Source organism: Sorex fumeus, unplaced genomic scaffold (genome assembly GCF_029834395.1).
Source record: "Sorex fumeus unplaced genomic scaffold, SorFum_2.1 ptg000128l, whole genome shotgun sequence".
Taxonomy (NCBI): Eukaryota; Metazoa; Chordata; class Mammalia; order Eulipotyphla; family Soricidae; genus Sorex; species Sorex fumeus.
Genome location: NW_026606185.1, coordinates 34425866 through 34449956, shown reverse-complemented (window position 1 = coordinate 34449956; position 24091 = coordinate 34425866). Strand labels below are relative to the sequence as shown.

The 24091-nt window shown below is 36.8% G+C and overlaps 1 protein-coding gene across 1 annotated transcript in view; it reads right to left on the bottom strand.

Annotated features, from left to right (window-relative positions):
• The window catches only part of DSG1 (desmoglein 1), a 34905-nt gene extending 28028 nt beyond the window's left edge, over positions 1–6877 (bottom strand). The window contains exon 1 of the mRNA XM_056138220.1: positions 6830–6877. Within this exon, the coding sequence (XP_055994195.1) occupies positions 6830–6877 (48 nt within the window). The remainder of the gene's footprint in view (positions 1–6829) is intronic.
• Positions 6878–24091: the final 17214 nt, after the last annotated feature.

Genomic DNA, 24091 nt, shown 5'->3' with positions numbered 1-24091 from the left:
CACAGACCCTATGGTGCTGTGCAACCATCAGGGTCAACACTACTAAGGAATATCTCATGACTAGGAATTAAACAAGAAGAATTCCTACATCTATATATCTTTAAAAAATGACAAGAACAAGAAGCCAAGGAAAAGAGAAAAATGAAAAAAAATAACATCGTGTTATTGAAGGAAAGGAGGAATGAAAGAGATGGAGTATAAACAAGTATACGATGACATTAAGGGTTTTTTGTTTGTTTTGTGGACCCACACTTGGTAGTACTCAGAGCATTCTCCTGACTGCTCTCAGGGGTCACTCCTGACAGGCTCAGGGTACGGGTGGGGGGTGGGGCAAAGGGGAGAAGCCATAGGTTCTGGGGATTGAACTCGGGTGGTATGTGTACAGGGCAAAATGCCTAACCTGCTGAACTGTAACTCTGGCCCTGACATTAAATTTTTGAGCAGAGTGAATTCTGAGATTTTTTTTGTGTTCTCAGAAGAGAGTTTTCAGATGATTAAAATAATCCTTTTGTGACAGAAACAGAGGGAAAGATGGAAGAGAACATAAGAGAATGTGACTTTCGTGGTCAAGGAGATGTTAGAGGGTTTAGGGATAAGTATGAGCCTAATCCATTTCAATCCCCATTACCATTTGTCCCCCTGGCACCACAGGGTGTGGTCCAAGAGGCCTCTGAGCTTTGCCGGCATGACACCACAGGGCTCAGTAGCTCAGATCCCTGGGTCCTTACACCACGCAAGCTGAGCTAGTTGAATCAGAATCAATGGGAGGGACCTCTGGGGTCCCCTGAACATTGCTTGGGAGGGGCTTCCCCATTAAATATAAATTTGGGGAGATGGAAAGACAGTAGATTAGATTAAGCGCTTGCCTTGCACGCGGCTGACCTGGGTTGAATCCCTGACACTACCGGGAGTGATTCCTGAGCACAGTGTTAGCAGTAACCCCTGAATATCTCCAGATGTGGTCCATAAGATAAACCAAAAAAATTTTTTTCAAGTTCATTGGTGATAAACAGTAAGAAGTTATTTATAGTAGACAGAATCAAATTTAGCATCTAAGGACTATTTGGGGAATTGGACATATGGGTATTTGGAAGTGGAGATAGAAAAAAGTAGGAGAATTTTAAAAACATTTTACTAAACAACTTTGATTGATAGTGAATTTTAAACATATAGCATTTTAGCATCAGTCCCACCACTGGTGTCAATTTCCCTCCACTAGTTCACACATTCTCTTCTACCCCCACAAAAGGCATATTTCAACGTTTGGTTGTTGTAATTTAGCTGTCATGTTTTCAGTGTCATTGACTCCGTGATTTGGGTATATAACTATACCACTCCCCACATTTCCGATGTATCTTAGGCCTCTGACCCTTGCTCTCCTGTTACTTCTCTACCCCATCTTCTTATTTCCCCTCTTGATTCCTGTCTTTCTTTGTCTTTCTTCTCTCTATAAAAAGTAGGAGATTTTTATTTGAAAGAGAAGTTCAGAAAGGTTGTTCTTGGTGGAGTGTTGTGATGAAGAGGACAAAGGGTATATAAAAGGACTTTGAAAAAGAAAAGAGTATTGCTTGAGTGTGAGAGGAATTTATGTGTGTGTGTGTGTGTGTGTGAGGGGGTTGGGCATACCCTGTGCTATTCAGGGGTTATTCTTGGCTCTGTGCTCAGGAATCACTCACTGTAAAGCTCAGGGAACCACATGGGTTGTAGGGGATGAGCCTGGGTCAGCAGCTTGCTGGGTAAGTATCGTACCCACTGTACTGTCACTCTAGCCATTGAGTAAGAGTGGGTATTGAAAGAAAATGTACTGGAATCTCTAATGGACATTCACCGAGAAATGAAAACGAGGGTAATCTGCTGTATAGACCTCAGAGTAATTGGGTTGTATAGACTTCAATTTTCATTGGGATGGGCAGTCATTCTGTGCCTCCGTTTACTCACCTGTATATGAAATGAACACTTTTTCAAACTTAAGGGTTCTAAGAGAGCAGTTAATTCACTTAACTTTATAAGTCCCCTTTCATCTCTTTTTTTTTGAAAGATACAATACACAAAATTGCATGGTGAATTTAATAATTCTCCATATAAATACTTTGAGTTTGTCTTTATTTTTGCTTTTGGGATTTTTATTGAAGTTTACATTTCTTTTCATAGAATAAATGGTCTTTAAAAAGGCAAAATTATATTCATAAAGAAAACCCACTTGAATCTAAACCTCTTAAGATTGTCTTCCAGAGTAAAGTGGCAGTTTTTGCTATGTACTCATTCTAATGTATTTAACTGCTACAGATACCTAAAAGATAAACTTTAAACAATAGAACAGTGTGTGTCTCTTTAAACCTCCTTTGGTCTTTCCCTTCTATTATTTGAATAAAGCCCATCATTTATAAATGGCAATTCAGTAGGTTAATTTCCGTTATTAACTCACTTTTTAAAACTTATTTGACAAATGCATATCAAATGTGAATTATAATAATCCAAGGTTGAACTAAGATTTTAAAAGACTATTTGCTTTAAATATCTAAGGTAATCCCTAGAGAAAACGTAAAGAATCTAAAGTTGAACGAAGACTTCAAAAGTGTGTTTGCTATAAGAATATTAAGATAATCCTTAGAGAAAATGTAAAGTAAATGTAGCATTCTGCAAAAAAACCTTAATGTAGTGAAGCCTGGAGTGGTAGTACCAGGCTCTTTCCTGCTGTGTGGCTGATTCTGTCTCCATTTCTGGCACCATATATGGTCCTGATCCTGAGCACAGAGCCAGGAATAGCTGCTGCATACCATGAAGTGTGGCCCCAAACCACCCAAATAAATAAATATTGGGAAATTCAACATGACTATTTTCATTTCTGAAGCCTGGTTGTTCTTTTTGGAGTACACAAGGAGTAAAGAATATAAAAATTTATAAAAAATAATATATAAATCCAAAATTTTCTCTCTGATGCCTCTACTCTGTGATCTGCCATCTATTAAACAATCCTGAAGTAGTTCATGGCACTGTGAAGGGTACAAAAGTGAACCAAACACAAGATCTACCTTCGAATAACTTATAGTCAACTGGTTTTGTGAGTAATAGTCTCTCATTAATTTGCGATGATGTGTTTTTTTACTGGAGAATTGTCAAAAGAAACACTTTATCTTCATAGACCAACTGAGGACAGGCATTGGCAGCCTTTGACATTTAAGCTTGGCTAAGACAATTAAGGGAATTTGCATGTCAAGCCTTACCAGCTGGAGTGGCATGGCCCTGCATTCTGTCAGGGTGTTTCCTCACAGATAGGAGCACAGTAATTCCAGCTGCAAAGCCAAATATGTTTTATTTATATGGCAGGCAGTGCCTATGAGAACATGGGGTTGGAGAGATAGGCAGCAGCAATGTCTTTGAATGATGTAAGAGAAAGAATTTTCAGAAGTTAAATTCTGGTCTAAGGAAGAGTGCTATTTTCCAGATCCAAATGACACTTGTTAAATAGATTAAAATTTTCTTGATGTATGTCCTGTGTGTACTGGAAAAGAATGAATACTCAAATAGATGAATATTTTATGGTTCAAGTTTTCAGATTTTCCAGACAACATTTTCCATAACTTTAGGATTTTTTTTTGCATTTTATTATTACTTAAGTCAGGCCTGTAAAAGATTTTACTTTGTGGCAACTCAAACCAATTAAATGATGATGATTTATATTATCTATGTTTATAAAGATGAAAGATGTAAACCTTAAATTTGTATTGAGATAATAAAGCTGTTAAGAATATAGTATAGTGAAAATAATGTTATCTAAATTCAGTCTATAACTTTTACTGAACCAGATGAACAGAAATACTGCTTTCATTTTCTATAAAATATTTTACTGATATGTAAAGTTCAATAATATGTTTCAGAATATGTGCACAAGAAAGCATAAATCTTTTCTTTTGCTTGTCTGGTATGGTCTGAACTGGTCCATCAGTCTTTTCATTAGAGGTATCAGTGAATACAGTTATAGGAATTTAAGATGTCTGATTAAAATAAATAGATGATTTATATAACCACATATACTTTTTTAATGAATTTTAGTCAGTGCTGAGAAATAGATTGAAAAACTCTGCTTATGTCCTAAATAATTTCAGCTAAGTTTAAATTGGTTTGGAATTAGTTTGTCAAATTATTAGGTGCTTTCTTTGAAAGAAAAATTAGAGAAGAACTAAAAGTTTGACTGATATGATAAAATGAAGAAATCAGATCATTCTTGGTAATAGATAAAAATCAATTTATTCTTTAGATTTATGTTTTAGAAATTGATCTTTCTAGGGAAAGATAGCTTAAATTTGTGTTGATTTAAGTCGACTAGTTGGATCTGACAAAATTATAAATAATTTTTAGAAATAATTAGAAATATAAAAATATTTAAATTTTTTTTCTTTCCCACAGTCACAACTATTTAATAGGAATTTTTCTGTTTGGTCTACAGGTAACATTTTTTTTTCTCTAGTCTAGAATACACTTGAACCCATTTAAACCCTCATTTCCCCAGACATTAATTTCTTTGAAACAAAAGAGAAAAAAATGCAGAGTTAAGAGCATCTATTTAATTTGCAGTGTTTTAACAGGTACATGCAGTCCAGGTGTCTTTCTAAATAATGAATAGTCATGTGGCAATCTGGCTCTCTGTAAGAGCAGGTTCGTCAGCTTTCGTCTACCTGATCTAACTCACTAATTTGAATAAAGTCTGAAATGTTTAGGTATATTGTGTAGTCTATGTAACATGAATGACTGCCTGAATTTTAAATGGATTTCCATTAAAGATAGCAGGGCTTAAATGTATTTGAGGTTTTCAGATTGCCCAGACTTGCTCTCTATTATAGATTAATACTGACTTTGAGCAGAGAAAACTACAAAGACTTTATGTACTGAATGTACATACATGCACTTGTGTGTGTGTGTATGTGTGTGTGTATGAAAGCAAACATTCATAGGAAAAGTGGCATAAAGGTACATGAAAGAATTTTTATAGTAACTTTTGAGTAACTTTTAAGGACAAGAGTATTTTAAAGGAAAAAATTATATTGTATTATTCCAAAGGACATTTATATAGATCATTTGAAAATGTCAGTGGTGAAAATAAAATAAAATTTTTCAAACGTTAGGAAGTGAAATGTTTTATGAAAGACAGGTGTAATAATATGAGCTTGAAACATTTGGATTTGTTATTTCTTTGAGAAGAAGTCTTAAAAATGCCTAGGAGAAATCATGGTTGGTTCTAATTTAAAATAAAGCAATAAAAAATTCCACAAATAAAGAAATAAAAAATGTACCTGGACTCAGAAAATAAAGTGGACATGTACAGCCTCTCTCATAAAGAGGAAAAGTATAATGAGGCTACATAATTTTAATAAAATGATACATTTTACTAAAGAATGACTAATTAGAAAGTGTTTGTTCAAAGGAATTTTATAGGATGCAATTAATTATACATAATCATAAAATTTTCTTATATATTCAATAAAAATACATCAAATAAACATTAGCATTATGTCAAGCATTCGTGGATTAAATTTACACATGCTTGGTTAATTCACAACATAAAAAAACTTATGCTTAAATGACACACTGATCATGAATCCCTGACATATGCTAATATCTGATATCAACTGATTCTAAAGATCCTTTTAAAAAGTCTATGAAATAAGGCTAATGTTTGAAAGACAGCTTGGAGCTAAGCTAAAGTTGCCATCTCATTCATACTTGTTTATGGATAAATCCATTGTTTATAACCTCTCTTAATTAATAAATTAAGTTCAAACTGACCGTCATAATTTCTACAAAATTTACAACTTGTTATTATCGAAACCCAACAATCCAGTTCAAAAATCAAGCAAGTAGAAACAAACATGAACCACAACTCTAAATCCTGCCAAATCAGAGAGCAAATTACCTGGCACTTGCTTTTGGATTACATTAACTTTACTAGGAGTGAAACTATGACTTAAAATTTTTCTACATAGTGAAATCGAAGCAACATGCTTGCATTACTTTTAGGACTATCTCTAAAAAGAGAAAACTAATAATATGGAAGGGGAACGACGATAAAGCATTTCATTACATTTGTTGGACTATCAAACGTTTAACTTTTTCATTACAGTCATGACTGACTTTCCAGTAGTAAGATCCAGTATCATAATAATTATATACACCCCGTAATTATAGCCATTCTTTCATCTATGTTATTTATAAATCTCCCAAGCCAACATTTAAAAAATAAAATATATTTTTAATAAAAATCAGTTTTGCAGTGTATAACTTTCAATATCAGTGACATGAATCTGCGACACATGAGACCTATGAAGTCTTTGGGCTGTGAGGCCTGTCCACTCAGTGCTATGATTATAATCTATATGAATTCTCTTTTGATATTTTAGAAGTTCTAGTGAATTTGCCGGCAGAAATACCCTGAGAATGCGAAATTATGTAAGTGAAAATTATGACACACTTGAGACAGTAAGTTAGAATCCCACCTCCTTTTAAAATTCATTGATAATTTGAATAGAAAAATGCTATCAAATAGTGACACGACTTTCCCAAATTCAGTATATTCCCAGCATGACTTAGCAATGACTTGGGTGTCAGGGATGAGATATGATGAGTTGATGCTGATGCGTTACTATGATCTTGAGTCTTCAATTAAAGAGAGCAACAGTACGTAAAAATCTCGTTCATAAAATTCACCTTGTCATTAACATAAACTTTTTAATGGGTTTATGTTAAAAAAAAAAGACTAGTAATGTTTTCTAAAAAGTTCTCACTTGTTTACAATGAGAATGACTATAAAGGGTTTTTAACAGAATTCACCTACCAGGAAAATGAACAGCACTGCAGCTGTTCTGAAGACGTGCCAGTCCATCGCTGCTGGGCTCCTTTACATCCAAGACCACGGGAGTTTTGTTTGCTCTTCTCTGTTCTTTTGCCTTGCCCCACTCAACTGGTGTCTGATTAAAATAATTTCTCAGTAGATGTTCTTACATGCAGGCTTTGAGGTGTTTCTGCCTTCTCCGGGAGAAGTACCGAAGGTACGTATAACCAGTCCAGATCCCCACCCTAAAACTTGGGCTGGTCTCACTGAAATGCTTGACAAGATCATCATTGCTCCAGGTAAAAGCTTAGGGACACACCCTTCTCCCAGTAGGAAGGCATCTCTTCTGTTGGGCACAAAAGATTTACTCTTTTGCTGTTGAGTTACTGGGGCAGGCATTGAAAATGATCAGAACTATGAAGAGTTGTGCAGTTCATCGGAGCTTTTTGCCTTATCCTTTATTTCCAAGTTGTTTAATTTTTCCTCATATATTAAAAAAAAAGGAAAGTGTATTCTGGATGCTTTTATTATTCAAAGAGGTTCATCCAGCCCAGGCTCCTAGCCAGACCCTCAGGTCACGTTGGAAAATTAAAAACTTTCCATTTCAGTTCATTTAAGCATTTCAAAGCTGTTTTGTTGGTTGTTTGAAAAGCAGGACATTTGCTAATATTGAGTGAGGATTTTTTAAAAGCATTAATTTCAAGAAGTAAAACTATGATACTTACTATTATAAGATCCTCTGCATGAGTAATACTTCCCTACAAGTGACCAGTCTAAATCCAGAGAAACTTCCCTTTTCTCTTAGTGAATGTCTTCTCTCCATAACATTTTTCTCTTTAAGCTCTTGCTCTTCTTAAATGCAGTAAGTTAAAAATCTAAACTAGTACTAAGTCAGAAGAAAAGTAAACAATCAGAGCCACTAATTAAAATAATGTAGATAAGTTTTAAAGAGGATCAGTGCCTGAAATACTCTGGACACACAGAAAGTTGTTCTTCAGGTGAGGTGGGTTAAAAGTCAGTGACGATTCCCAAGCTCAGAGCCAAGAATCTGAATGGTGAGCCAATTAGAACATGGGGAATACACTGAAGAAACAGCTGCCCACACATGCAAATGAGAAACTGAACACAATCCATAAGGTTTGTGAAAATAAATAGTCTCACAGGCAGCATTTGAACATGCTCCTAAGGTATCTTTCTTCAGTTGGCAATGTCCAGTCTAAATATTGTGAGTGGGAGAACAGGTGTAGGGTTCAAAATGTCAGCTGAGCAAGAGACCTTTCTGATGAAATAATGATGATTGGCAAATGGGTGCTAACAATGCCCAAGAATTAAAGGATATCTCTGAAGGTCATTTGCACATTTGAAATGTCATTGGTTCAAAGATCGTCATTCAACATTATTTTAATTTCATGCACCCATCATGGAGCTTAGAGAGACAGAGACAGGCTGCCTATATGACTTGCAGTGAGTATTCATACTTACGGTATGAATTGGTTGATGCAGATAAATAGAATAAAATGAGAGAGACTGGTCAAATTCATCATATCTTACTCAATGTAGAACATGATTGTCAACGTATGAGTTAGTCTGAGCAACAGTGGGTTTCTATGCTCATGAGTGATTAAAGTCTCATTGGCTGCCAAGATTAAAAAGAAAGCAAACAAATTAATCTTCAATTTTCCTATGGCAAGTAAATACTTTATTCACTGTGAATTATGGGCACAGTGCTTTGGTGTGCCCACATTCTCTTCATCCATGAAATGACCAGTCTCCAACCCCAGCCCTGGCTCCACCCTTAAATCAAGTGCTCTCCTTTGACAGTCTCAATTTTTCTGACAGCTTTCTGGAGAAGGGGTGTGATAAGACCCAGTGTTGCAAAGAGCAAACTCTCTCGACTCTCCATGGGCAGGCATGACATTAAGTACAAATGGAAAAGAGTTTATGAATCACCAACCCTCCTCCTTAGTTTCTTTCCCTATTTTCTTCCCCCTTATTTCTACTTACATTCATATTATGGGGCACAGTCTTGTTCAAAAGTATTTTCCGATGGAAATGTTCTCTATCTGTACTGCTCGGGATAGTAACTATTAGTTATATATTAGTTATATGTGAAAAAAATTTGAAATGTGACTCATATGACTGAAGAATTGAATGTTTAACTTTATTTTAGTTCATGTAAATTTATATAATCACTGGTGGCTATTGGTTACCATATTTCACATGCAAAGAGGTTAGAGTACCGTTTTTAAAAATTAGCTTCCATCATATTCAAAGGTTGATCTTTATAAACTCAACTCCCTTTAATTAATTCTCTCCTGTTTCCTAAATTGAGGGGGTTATGAACTTTCAGTTTCTGAGCAGCACCTTTTGATTTCATTGCCTTTATGTTTTCAGTTTTCTTAGTTGGTCTTGTTTCTTTTTCCTGACTCCCTACTGACCCACCTTTGTGATAACAATGAGTTAAAATATCCACCCCCCCCCTTCTATTTCCATAATCACATCTTCTGAGTGATCTTTTCAGGTTCTCTTATTTGTAACTTTCCACCACTCTGTACCATAACTGTGCTCCGCAAGTTTGTTTCTTCTAACTAACTAGTATCACTTCTGGTTTCTCCTACTCTGAATATTGTTTAGTACTCTATCTCCATATGCTTGCCAACAATTCTCATTTCCTGGAAATTTTATAAAATTTGGGGTGATTTTTCTGTTTGGTATTTTCCTAGTAAGCTGACAAATTTTCTCAAAGTCATACAAAAGTCTCCTGGGAAAGGTTTCCTTCTTTTTCATAAGCCATTCCAAATTCCATATTGCCAGCCTGTGTCTATATTGTTCACACTTTGGATACTGTAATACCTTCTATAAAGACAAAACAAACAGCATCTTTTTCTGAAGGTGATAGCTTGTACTGATATGGAATTTCTTAAGTCCAATTTAAATAATTCACTACCCCCCTTGGGCCAGAGCCATAACATAGCGGGTAGGGCATTTGCCTTGCATGCAGCCGACCTGGGTTCGATTGCCCCGTCCCTCTCGGAGAGCCCGGCAAGTTACTGAGAGTATTCCGCCCCCATGGCAAAGCTACCCATGACATATTTGATATGCCAAAAACAGTAACAGCAAGTCTCACAATTGAGATGTTACTGGTGCCCGCTTGAGAAAATCGATGAATAATGGGATGACAGTGCTACTTCCCCCCTTATTTTACACAACATTCATTTTACTCCTGTATTTCAGAGAAAGACTTTGGAATATTCTTTATTGTTGGAGGTGAACTTCTAGTCTCATATACTTGTCTCAACTACCCTAACCAGCTATACAAAATGCTTCTTAAATTAATAAAAATGAGGTCAGAAAGATAGCTCAGTGGACTGAAGCACCTATTTTGGATTCAGGAGGCCAGAGTCTGACACCTTATACTACATGATTTCTCAAGTGACCCTCATGCCTAGAGCAGGGAATAGCTTCTAAGTACAATTGGATGTGACCCCGAACAAACAAAATTAGGTGAAATATAAAAATCAATATTAAAATAAAGAAAAAATTTAGGCCAATATATTAAGGATATTAGAATATGACTTTTTGTCTCTGTCAACTTATTAATGTTCCTACAATGTACAGTGATTTCAGATCTTAGTCTATTTTTTTGTCTGTTTTTTTTTTTTTTTTTGCTTTTTGGGTCATACCCGGAGGTGCTCAGGGGTTACTCCTGGCTCTGCACTCAGGAATTACTCCTGACAGTGCACAGGGGATCATATGGGATGCTGGGAATCAAACCCAGGTCGGCCGCGTGCAAGGCAAATGCCCTACCCGCTATGCTATCACTCCAGCCCCTCAGATCTTATTCAAGTGTTTAGATCAGACTATTTTTCAATGAGCCACAGAAAACGTATATAGGTAGACATTATTGGCTAAAAAAAGCATTGATTTGCTTTTTCTGTTTTTGTTTTGGGCCACACCTGGTAGTGCTCAGGGTTCACATCTGACTCTGTGCTGAGTGACCTGACCTGGCCTTACTCAGAGGACCATATGTGGTGCTGGGATTTGAAACATGTCACAGCTGTAGTTGCATGCAGGGCAGGCATGCAGGGCAGGCCTTTGTACTATCTCTCCAACCCTGACATTTCTTTTAACATGTAAACATCAAATGCAATTTAAAAAAAGAGGCTATAGAAATTATTTGAAAGACTCCCAGGTAGCTGGTGTTAATTTATGTAGTATTTTTTCATTATTTTTAAAGATACATGATATAGCACAGAGGGTAGGGTGTTTGCCTTGCATGCAGCCAACATGGCCGACCTGAGTTTGATTCCTCCACCCCTCTCAGAGAGCCCGGCAAGCTACCAAGAGTATCTTGCCCGCACGGCAGAGCCTGGCAAGCTTATGCATGAATGTTTCCAAATTTTTTTTAAGTATATTACATTAATTTTTATTTTATCCTTGGATCTCATTTGGTAATACTCATGTTTCACCTGTCATTAATAACACTCTTAAAGCAATTCCATGTTAATATATTTTGGAGTTTGGATGCATAAGTAAGGACTGCATATATAAATTTTCCCCTTATGCTTTATATCAACACTGCTGTTTACAAAGTTGTTCATGATGATTTGTTACAGGCATTCAATATTCCAACTCCAATCCCACTGCCATTACACCTTCCCTCCACCATTGTCTCCAATTTTCCCAACCACGCACAGCAGTCCCTCAATAATTTATTTTATTTTACTTGTTATCAATAATTTGCAAATAGGATGATCAAAAATGTTTCCTTATAAGTTAGTGAAAATTGTTGTATCTCACCCATTAAGTCCTTGTATAAGAGATTAGGTACATCAGTGGGCTATGTACCAAAGCAGCACACATGTGTTTGGTTTTAGCATACTTATTTATATTCTTTTTTTTAATCAAGATATTTATTTATTTATTTATTGCTTTTTGGGTCACACCCAGCGATGCTCAGAGATTATTCCTGGCTCATGCACTCAGGAATCACTCCTGGTGGTGCTCGGAGGACCATATGGGATGCTGGGAATCGAACTTGTGTTGGCCATGTTGGCTGCATGCAAGGCAAACGCCCTACCCTCTGTGCTATTGCTCCAGCCCCTATTTATATTCTCTTATATACATTCTCCTCCCCTCTCGGAGAGCCCGAAAAGCTACTGAGAGTATCCCACCCATATGGCAGAGCCTGACAAGCTCCCCCTGGCGTATTTGATAAGCCAAAAACAGTAACTATAACAGGTCTCATTCCCCTAACCCTGAAAGAGCCCCCAATATGGCACCATTGGCACCATTGGGAAGGACAAGTAAGGAGAGGCTGCTAAAATCTCAGGGCTGGGACGAATGAAGACCTTACTGGCGCATGCTAGAGCAAATTGATGAACGGGATGACAGTGATGCAGTGAAGAGAGATTACTGTGATGTTGTTACAGGTTAAGCCTTCTGTGTTTATATTATGTTAATTGAGATTAGTTGCTTTTTTAGTTGCATCTCATCTAATCTCATGTGCTACTGCTGATTTATCAGTGATGTAGAATTTGAGATGTCTCATGGCTATGAGGACAGCTTTGTGCTCCAGGAAGTCCAGATTTTTTAAGAGAGTGATACGGCTGGAGTTAAACTTTTAACTGGATGGTGGCATTGGGGTGTGTGAAGAACTTCTGGGGCTTCAAGAAGTTTAGGGAGATGGAGGGAGGTAGCCCATCCTGACTCAGTAAAAGCATGGATATTTCAATCACAAAACCTGCATACCTGAGTTTTGTAGCAGGTTAATATCTGGGTGAAGCTGGCAGTGAAATCTGGTGGGGGGTATGGCGAACACTGTGGAATGTGGGAGCAATGAGCTTCTGGGGCTGATACATAATAAATGTGTAAGGAGAAATTCTCATGGTAAGAGAAATTCAACAATAAATAGGTGACATTAACAGAAAAAATGTTAATATTTCTGAAATATAACTGAAATATAACATGTAGCTTTCTCTATTTATCATTAGTTCCATTCTGCAATGTTTGTCTTGCTTTGGTTTTGGTTTTTGAATGGTTCTCAGACCCTGCTCCTGGCATGTTGCTTATAGGATCAGGTCTTGCTGAGAGCAGACCCACCCTCCCACATGTAAAGTATGTGAACTAACACTTTAAGTATTCTTCCTGGCCACCAATACATTTGTGTTCTTCAGCTCTCTGTGGGCCTTGCACTACACTAAATATTGGGGTTGCAGAGATAAATTGAACATGGGCCTTGCAGTCATATGGTTCCAGGCTAGCCATATAAGAAAGATGATTGATTTGGTGACAGAAACACACTTAGCGTATATGTGTACTTTGGGAACCTTAGTTCAGATTTCTTGCAGTCACACAAGGAAATCTTATACTGTTAAAAATAACATCTTTTGGGACTGGAGTGATAGCACAGCGGGTAGGGCATTTGCCTTGTACAAGGCCCGACCCGGGTTCGATACCCAGCATCCCATATGTCCCCCCAGCACTGCCAGGAGTAATTCCTGAGTGCAAAGCCAGAAGTAACCCCTGTGCATTGCTGGGTGTGACCCCAAAAGAAAAAGAAACAAAAACAAAACAAATCTTTTGCTTAACTTTCTTATATCTTACTTAAATCAACTCATGTTTTACACTTTGTCTCTTCTTTGCTTCAGCATTGTCCTTCTGACTTCATTTTTGCTCTGTAAATCTGGATCCTCTTACTAGTCTTTGCTGTGCCACACTTCTAATTGTTATTTTTTCCCTTTTAATTCTTTTTCATTCATTTTCCTGAAATATTACCTCTTCTTGTTTCTTATAGCTTGAAACCACAGAAACTGCTTATTTCCTCCCAGATCAAAATTTCTTTGCATAGCAACAAATTTATGTCTCCTGAGTATTTACTGTCTGCTGAAAACAAAGTGCAATCACCCTCACAGTTTAAGACTTTCTACTGTTTCTTTTCTTTCTCTTATTTTTTTTTGTTTTGAGGCCACATCCAGCAATGATTGGGGGTTACTCCTGGATCTGCACTCAGAAATCACTCCTGGTGGTGCTCAGTGGACCACATGGGATGCCAAGGATTTAACCCTGGTTGTCTGTATGAAAGGCAAATGCCCTACCCACTGTACTATCTCTCCGGTCCCTCTACTCTGTCTTGAAATGTTTAAATGCTATATTTTGGATTATGATGATCACTAGTATGTTTCAGAACAGTGTATTGATTAGTATTTTTGTCTATCATTTTAGGATATACATATATAGTTTATGAGCAGTTCAAATTTTTATTTCATAATTTTCTGAAATTGTTGAGTGTCTGGCTTTAAAAGTTCAACACAAAGAATATATCTTTTGCTGTGGACTTTAGAGAAGATGAAAATAGGTAAGAAGTCTCTAATTTGAGAAAGAACTTAATCTGAACTAGATCTCAAAGGGATTATAGGGTTTGTCTATTGCAGTTTCTCTCTGTCTCTGTCTCTGTCTCTCTGTCTCTGTCTCTGCCTCTGTCTCTCTCTCTCTCTCTCTCTCTCTCTCCTTCTCTCTCTCTGTCTCTCTCTCTTTCTCTCTGAGAATTCAAGATTCTCCATAAAGGCCATATCTTTCCTTCAGGCAGGGGAGATGGTTCAAATGGGCTGGAGCATATGTTTTATTTGCAAGAGCTCTGGGTTAGATCCTTGTCACTACATGGTCCTTTGGCACTGCCAGCAGTAGGCCCTCAGTACTGCAAAGTGTGATCCCAAAAAGAAAAAAAAAGTATCCTTTTCAATAAAACTGTTTACTAAAAAGAAATGAAAATATTTTAGTTTCATAAATAACCATTTAGAAATGGAAGAGATAATGTTAATGTCTATATAATGATTTGAGAAATGTACAGAAAATGGTCAGTTTTAAAGGTGATCATTAAACTTTGTATGTGGAAAATGTAAATAATTGTGTAAGTGGAGAAAGTAATTTTGGGAGAGTTGGATGATATAAAAATATTTGTAGAAGACCTTCATGTACACATTTTCTTGGTAAGAGAGGATGAAGAGGCAGCAAAAGAGATAGAACAAGTGCATCAAATAAGTAGTAGAACAAGTTTAGTCCAATCTAAATCATAGGAAGAATTCAAAGATTAAAAAATAAGTTTCCACAGTCCCGAAGATAATGATAAAAATAGACAAAGCATATTCTCCCAATTTCTCAACTCTTGGTTGTTTCTTTTCTTTCTCTGCAGGCATTTTCTTCTTTCCAAATTAACCTACATTTTGTTCCCCAAAGCTTCTTCTCGTTTCCCTCTTCCCTCTTGAGTCACTAGATTGGTCACATTCAATATCAACCTAGAGAGAGCTCTTCAGGTTAGGGCTTTCTCCACCCAGTATGCCAAACCTATATACCTAATTGCCTATTTGATGTCTCTCACAAGTTCCAAACATAGCCAGCTCAAACTCAAGTTCTTCATTCAGGAAGGGCTCCTTTATTTGACACATGTCTGCTTCTCAGTTATTATGGCCAACTATCTATCTAGTTCTCCAAAATGAAAGTCAAAGGAATAATATGATGTTCTTCTTACTCTTTCTTTTACAATACAACAACAACTTCTATTTTTACTTCTAAATGTCTCTCAAATTCATACCCTTCTCATCTTCTTGATTACAATTTTAGCCAAGCAATTTTTGTACCTCATCAGTATTGCTATTGTAATTTCCAAACAGTTGTATCCATTCTGGCCTGGAAGCAGTTTTCTGTGCTGGTGATGAAAAGAAGTACTTTCAAAAGTAAATGAGCATCCTAAGCTATTTTTAAATATCAATGACTTTTAGAGTAATAGACAATGTTTTAGTCTGGTTTACAAAGTTTCGTGTTGCCTCACACTTTCATACACTCCAGGACATAAATTCTACCACATTATATTCATAAGGTGCTCACCTTTTCTTTGCAGTAATCATAGTTACATGTTTATATGTATTTGTATAATGGTTACTCTCTGTCCTCACCGCTAAACGATTATGGACAGAAGAATAGGTATCATGATTTTATTTATTTATTTATTTATTTTTGCTTTTTGGGTCATACCTGGCAATGCACAGGGGTTACTCCTGGCTTTGTACTCAGGAATTACTCCTGGTGCTGCTCAGGGGACCAAATGGGATGCTGGGAATTGAACCTGGGTGAGCCGCGTGCAAGGTAAATGCCCAACCCGATGTGCTATCATTTCAGCCCCAAATCATGAGTTTATTTGTTCAAAATTGTATTCTTTGAATCTAACACATAACTGTTTCTTTTTATTTCTTTGTTTGTCAGCCACACTCAGTGTTCAGGGATTACTCCTGGCTTTGTGCTCAGGGATCACTCCTGGCTGGGTTCCAGGATCATATGTGCTGTTGGAGATTGAACCAAGTTCAGCATATCAAAGCAAATGCACTATTAGGTGAACTATTACTCCAGACCTGCACATGGCTGCTTATTTTTTTAGAAATAATTTTAAATTAATGAATAAATGAATGTAAGTAAGATATAGTTTCAAGAAGAAAGGATATATGTTTCAAGCTTTGTTGGGAGGGTTATAAATACTAAGTCAACACACTTAAAAACAGTTGAGTATGGATGAATTTGAGACACCTGAGGTAAATTGGCAGTGATACTGACAGCAGAATACAAATTTATAGATTATGGACTATATTCCAAAGAGAAGGAAGTGAGGAATAGATCTTGAATGAGTTAATACTGCATAAATGCAAATCTAATGGTCTGTAGGTCTCTGAGGTTAAAGACATATGTATTGGAAGCAAAGCAATGAAATTTCTGGAACAAAAATAGATTTTAGTTCTAATTCTTTATTATTTTTGATCACCCTTATGGTTGTTAGGGGCCCACATGATGTTGGTGAAATAATCTGGGGCTTCTGCAAGAAAAATATATGCTCCAAGGGCTAAACCAACAGTACAGTGGGTGGGAGACTTCCCTGGCAAGTGACTGTGACTCTCCAACTAAGGATCTATCCCTGGAGCCCCATATGGACCCACAAGACCCACCAGGAGTGATCCTAGAATGCAGAGTCAGCATTACTTCTTGTACACCGCTGGTTATGTCCCCTCAAAACAGAGCCAAAATAAACATGCAAGAAATGCGCTACAGTTCTCTGAACTATTTCTTGGTCTTTGTAGTCCTAAAACTTTTGCAGTCAAATTTAAATGTTAGGAATGGAAAATTACACAAGACTTAGGTGTGACCCTGGGAACTGGTTTATGATGGTATGAATTGTTCTTTAGATATTTTGTACATGTTTCCTGAGCAGTTAAAAGCTACTTGCAGTTGGGAACACATGTTCTACTCTCTGCTTCCTTTGGGTTGCTTGGTAGTCATATATGACTGAAATATAAAGTTCAACTTAAGTAAAGCACAGTTTTTCAGAAATTCTGCCAATGTAGACCTCATAGAATTTTTCTAAATTTAGTGATTCAGTTTCCTTCATATAAATTCCACTTTGCATCTAGGACATATTTTTTGACACTTATGACAGAGTTAAAACAAGAAACATGGATATCGCCTATCAGTTTAAAAAGCAAGTTTCTTGTTCTTGGGAAGGTTTTTCAGCTTAAGCAACTGCAAACATCATCAAAATTCCATGATATAATCATCTTGGTACTATGAAATGCTGATGACTAACAATGGAACTGCACACTCAAGCTGTCAAACTTGTATATTATGAGTCATTGAATTTTGGACTTAGAGCTTGGGAGAACACCCAGGAAAATCTGCATGCAGTGAGAGGTATTGATTGAAAATAAGTATAGAGGTATTGATTGAAGGCAAGTATAAAAGTAGCTCCCAATTCTACAAGGAGTCTCAATTCTACAAGAACACATATATGATCATTTCATATGTGTCATAAATAACTATTAGATCTTAATAAAATTTTATCAAAGTATGTATTTCCATTTTGAAGTATTAAGGTTTTTGGAGGTAGTGTTTTTTTTTTGGTTTTTTGTTTTTGTTTTGTTTGGGGGCCACACCCCTCAATGCTCTGAACTCAGGAATTACTCCTGGTGGTGCCCGGGGACCATATAGGATGCTGGAAATTGAACCTGGATTGGCTGTGTGCAAGACAAACATCCTACTTGTTGTTCTGTTGTTCTGGACCCTTAAGTATTAAGTTCTGATGGTAATAAATACATTGTACAATAATTTGGATATATGACAAACTTTTAAAAACATCAATTCATATTTTTAAATGTAAATTTTTAGAGTAAAGGGACCAGAAAGCTTTATTTTTGCTAAGTTCCCAAAATTCACTTGATGTTCCTTTATATTTGTGAGACTCTGACATAAAGACTCGTAAGATTTTATTCATAAATTGTCTTGTTTATTTATTATCACAATTGTTACACAAATTATTAGAGATGAGTTTTATTATTTCCTTTCTCCTATTCGGGTTGTGCTCCTTTTTTTGGTCCTTCTCCAAGCTCTTAAGCTGTGAGGTTAGGTTACTTATGTGTGCTCGTTCCTCCTTCCTGAGGAATGCTTGTAGAGCTATAAACTTTCCTCTTAACACAGCTTTTGCTGTGTCCCATAAGTTTTGGTAACTCGTGTTCTCATTTTCATTCATTTCTAGGAATCTTTTGATTTCCTCTTTGATTTCCTTTCTAAGCCACTTGTTGTTCAATAGAGCACTGTTTAATTTCCAGGTGTTTGATTTAGTTTTCTGTTTTTGTGTGTGATTTACTTCTAATTTCAGCACATTATGGTCTGAGAAGATTGTTGATACAATCTCTATCTTCTTAATTTTATGGAGGCATGTTTTGTGGCTCAGCATGTGGTCTATCTTGGAGAATGTTCCATGGACGCTTGAGAAGAGTGTGTATTCAGCTTTTTGAGGATGAAGTGTCCTGTATATATCTACTAAGTCCCTTTCTTCCATTGTTTCCCTCAGATGAAGTATGTCCTTGCTAAGCTTGAGTCTGGTTGATCTATCAAGAGGTGACAAAGCTGTGTTGAAGTATCCCACTAGTATTGTGTTGCTATTGATGTCTTTTTCCAAATCTATGAGTAGTTGTTTTAAGTACTTTGCTGGTCTCTCATTAGGTGCATATGCATTTATTATTGTAAGTTCTTCCTGTTGTACAGATCCTTTGATCAATAAGAAATGGCCTTCACTGTCTCTTATGACCTTCTTCACTCTGAAATCGATGTGCTCTGATATTAGGATGGCTACCCCAGCTTTTTTATGGGAGCTGTTTGCCTGTCGCTGATATGGCGAGAAAGGGACACTGTTTCACTGTTGGTGGGAATGTCGACTGGTTCAGCCTTTCTGGAAAACAGTATGGACGATTCTCAAAAAATTAGAAATTGAGCTCCCATTTGACCCAGCAATACCACTCCTGGGAATATATCCCAGAGAGGCAAAAATGTATAGTCGAATTGATATCTGCACTTGTTTGTTCATTGCAGCACTCTTTACAATAGCCATAACCTGGAAGAAACCTGAATGCCCAAGAACAGATGACTGGTTAAAGAAACTTTGGTACATCTACACAATGGAGTACTATGTAGCTGTTAGAAAAGATGAAGTCATGAAATTTATATACAAGTGGTACAACATGGAAAGTATCATGCTAAGCGAAATGAGTCAGAAAGAGAGGGATAGACATAGAAAGATTGCATTCAGCTGGGGAATATAAAGAAACAAAATATGAGATTAATACCCAAGAATAGCTGAGATCAACACCAGGAGGATTACTCCATACCTTAGAGGCCAGCCAGGCATTCTAGGGGAAAGGGCAGCTCAGATAGAGAAAGGAGCACCAAATAAAGGGTGTTTGGAGGATCCTCCCAGGAGGGGAGATGCATGTTGAAAGTAGACTATGGACTGAACATGTTTGCCACTCAAAGCCTCTTTTGCAGACCACAACACTCAAAAGGAGAGAGAGAACACAAGGGATTGCCCTGCCACAGAGGCAGGGTGAGATGGGAGGGATGGGGGTGGGAGGGATATTATCCATGGTGGTGGAAAATGGGCACTGGTGGAGGGATGGGTATTTGATCATTGTATAATCGTACCCCAAGCACAAAAAATTGTAAATCTACAACTGTACCTCATGGTGTTTCACTAAAAATTAAAAAAAATTATTAGAGATGTAGTAATCCTGGGATTATTTTGTTATTTGATATTATTGTTGTTACTCTGTCTGGCATATTGAATACTCTCGGTAGCTTGCCGGGCTCTCCGAGAGGGGCGGAGGAATCGAACTCGGGTCGGCCATGTTGGCTGCGTGCAAGGCAAACGCCCTACCCGCTATGCTATCGCTCCAGTTTGTCATATTTTCAATTACAGAGAACAGCTGAATATTTCTATTAATTATAAAAATTTCTTGTTGTAAAAGGGGAAGGAGACAGAGTTTTGAATCAGACAAAGTGAGATTGAAGTCTGGATATTTCATTGTGGCTGAATCAGTCAATGTCTATGAGTATCAATTTTCTCATTTAAAAAATAGACATGATATGTGTAGAATAGGCAAGCGCATATGAGAATTAAATAAGGCATAAAAAAGCAGGGTGATTCTGGAACTTCCCGTAGGCCAATAGACATTAAATGAAGCATGTGGAAGGAAGTGGTAATCGATATAAGTAAGAGCCGAATTATTGTAGTCTGTAGTCATAGGGAGTCATTTGAGTTTAATGATAGTAGTCTCCAAAGTATTAAAATCTTAAATTTGTTGCAGACACAGAGTAGTTCTCTCACCTCAAATAATCTTGACCCTGGTTAGCCCTAGTCTCATTGTCTAAGAATCCTAATAAGACATTCCTTCAAGAATCCTCAGAACTCTGAGGAAAGAAGCAATGCTGTTGTAGGGCTGCCTGTGAGGCTGCCAGCAAGTCAGGGCAATAAATACTCAGTGGCACTGAAGCATCAGTAAATACTTAGCACACACTGGGATAAGGTCTGGGGATATGAAGTGTAATTGAGGTACTCATGATGCAAAATGACATATGGTGTCTTTGGTTTTTTACTTTTTATTGATTGAGGTACTGTGATTGACTCATTTTAATGATGATTTTTAAGAACTTTATATCAATGCCACACCCATCACCAGTGTACCCACCTCCCTCCCCCAAGGATCCTAATGGCCCTCCCTTTCAAACTCACTCTCCACCATGTAAACTCAGTTTTGAGGATCAAAACTGTATTCCCTTTGGCCCCTTGTTGCTGCCTTGCTGTGTATTTTCAAGTTCCACATATAAACGAGATTATACTATATTCATTGATTTCCTTCTGAATGACTTCACTGGGAATGATATCTTCTAATTCGATCCATGTCATGGGAAATTGAATGACTTGTTCTTTCTTAGGGCTGCATAGTATATGACATCCTGGAGGACCCTCTGCAGGTAAAAATTAAATCAGAATGTTGTATGGCAATTTCTCTAATAGCAGTTTCTATAGAAAATTCTCTAGGGTAAAAAAACCAGAAAACCATATTCTGCTTTCTGAAGAATTACTGGTTAAGATGTATTTGAATATATATGTAGTAAGATGTGGAAGATCTTTGTAGATGAAGTGCGTTGAGAGAATCCTAGAGGCAAAGACTGCCAAAGTTTCCATGAGCCAAAGCCTGGAGAGTTGAAAGACAGGACTTGGCAAGTGATTGTCCTTGGGTTTCATCGGCTGTAACTGGCCCTGTTTTATTTTGCTCCCAAAGCAGACACAGTGAATTTCCTCTCCTTGCTTTCAAGTGGCTTAAAAAGTGGCTTGTAGGGAAAGCATGGCATGTGTGTAATCATTCTCACTTCCCTTCACCATTTCCTCGCCAGGACACGCCCTAGCAGGTGTCCTTACAATTATCACTTGCTTGCTCACATCAGCCCACATCAGCATTACTTCTCTAAAGGCCAAGTACTACTTTCTTGGTGTTTATTCAACAGTGGGTCTGTGTTACTCATCTGCGAAACATGTTAGAATGCCCTGTAATGACTGTTTCTACTCAACACAAATTGGGAATGGGAAACTTTTGTGTTCGTTTTATTTCCTCAAGAATTCAAAACAACTCTCAACTGCTAGGCATTCCTCTCCAAACTTTTAACACTTTATTTCTACTGCTTATCTGCCATACATCTCTTTTACAGAGGATGAATTCAGCCTCTGTGTGTATGTGAGTGTGCATGTGTGTCTGTGTGTGTGTACTCAAGCACATGTATGTGTGTGCTGACTTATACTGTTCATGTTTACTCTCATTACCTCAAAATATATGGAAGATTTTCCTACTCTTCCTGATTTTTTGTTTATTGTCAGGTATTTGGGTTTATAAAGAGTCTTATGGGGCTAGATATAACACTTGCAAGATGCAGCATCTAGCATAAATTACTTTATAAAAACCTACTAAATATTTGTGAGATGAAAAGGTGTATGGATAAATTTATTTCTCTGAAAAAAAGTGTTTATTCTAATTAATTTTTAAATGCTAATAATGATTTAATATATTAAATAAAATGTATTGATTCTATTTCTGGAGGATTTGGGTTATACCCATCTGTACTCAGTGCTTATTCCAGGATCTGTCATCAAGGATCATTCCTGGCAGTGTTTATGAGGTTTTATGAGGTATGGGGGACTGAATTGATAACTTGCTTCTAAGTCAAGTGTTTTACCCCTGCACTGCCTCTCCAGGCCCCATGATTAGTGGAGATAATATGTTCTTAAAGCATAGATAAAAGGAAAACAGATGCAGCCAAAAAAATGACTAATTACACAAATTGGAAAAAACCGAAATTTCCTCTGTTTTGCTTTTTGATACAATGCTTGAATTACCCTCTTACATGTTTGAGTCAAAATTGTTTTTAATGTTCCAAGGCTCAAAAAAAAGTACATTAAAATATTTACTTATATTATTTAATATTAATAATTTCTATCAGAATATAATTTTTGAAAATAAAAACAATCTAAAACGAGAAGTTCTAATTGTGTGATTTTATGTCATATGCATTCTCCAGCAGTCAAGGCTGCAGACCAAATCACAAAAACTTTTTTTTTGCATATCTTATGAGATTGATAATTTGCCATCTTTCAAAATGTGTCTCAGTTACCTATGTATAGTTAATGTAATTATTTTTCAGCTTTAGGAAGCATGGCATTTTAAAACAAAATATTACCAAAACTTGCTAAAAGACAAGTGATGTTTCAGTGGTTTAGGTTATATCTAGGACTCATCAGTACTTGGTAGCACTGAGCACAGAGTAGATTGTGGCTATCTTTCCCATCTTCTCAACCTAAATGCATATACATATAGTTAATTAAGGCTCTGTTGCTTACTAGGGGCTATTAACTCATTATGTTGGTATTTGTAGAATCTAGACAAGTAATGACTTCCTTAAACTTCAATGTTTGGTAAGTTGTAAGGTTGATACATGCTAGAGCTTCCCAGATTCCCACCTAAAACCATGATGATCAATGGTTGCCAGTTTATTTGGAATGAACATTTCATTTGAATGTTAAGATCTTAATTTCAAAATAATTTTAAATAATATGCCATTAGAAATTGGGTGGACTTTTGTTTACTGTCTGATTACATTTTTTTAATGGTACTTCCCAGATAAAACCGTAACTGAAAATTGTGCCTCATACTTATGTGAACTTGTTTACATGCAGACATTAAGTTCGGATCAAGTTAGCGAAACTTGGAAAGGTTTGACCATTATCCCAAGTCCACTATTATCTTATTATCATACACCTGCTCAATTGCTTTATATCAATATTATTATCATTTTGCTAAATTAATAGGTTTAGTTAATGTATATTCTCAGTAAGAACTTGTTAAGCTTGTTTTTTTTTTGAGTAGGTGTGACCCATGAGTATAACTTTACAGATATACTTCTACTTCCCTGAATTAACTTATTCGCATAGAAATTAATGATGAAAGAAAATGCTTTTAAAATAATTAAAAAATAAACTGATTTTCATAGTTCTTCAAATTTGTTATTGTGAAAAAAAGATTTCAGGGCCTAGGGATGTGGCTCAGCAGTGGAATTCTTTCCTTTCATTTGTGAAGTCTTGAATTTGATCCCAACACTATCACCCCCAAAACATTTCTGGGGCAACATTTAGGAAAGTTGTGGTTAATCTTTATTCTTCTCCTTCACTCCTGGCTTTGCACTCAGGAATTATCCCTGGCGGTGCTCAGGGGACCATATGGGATGCTGGGAATCGAACCTGGGTCGTTCACGTGCAAGGCAAATGCCCTACCCACTGTGCTATCACTCCAGCCCCTCTTCTCCTTCTTTTACTTCTCCCAACCCTCCTATCCTGGCTTCTCATAT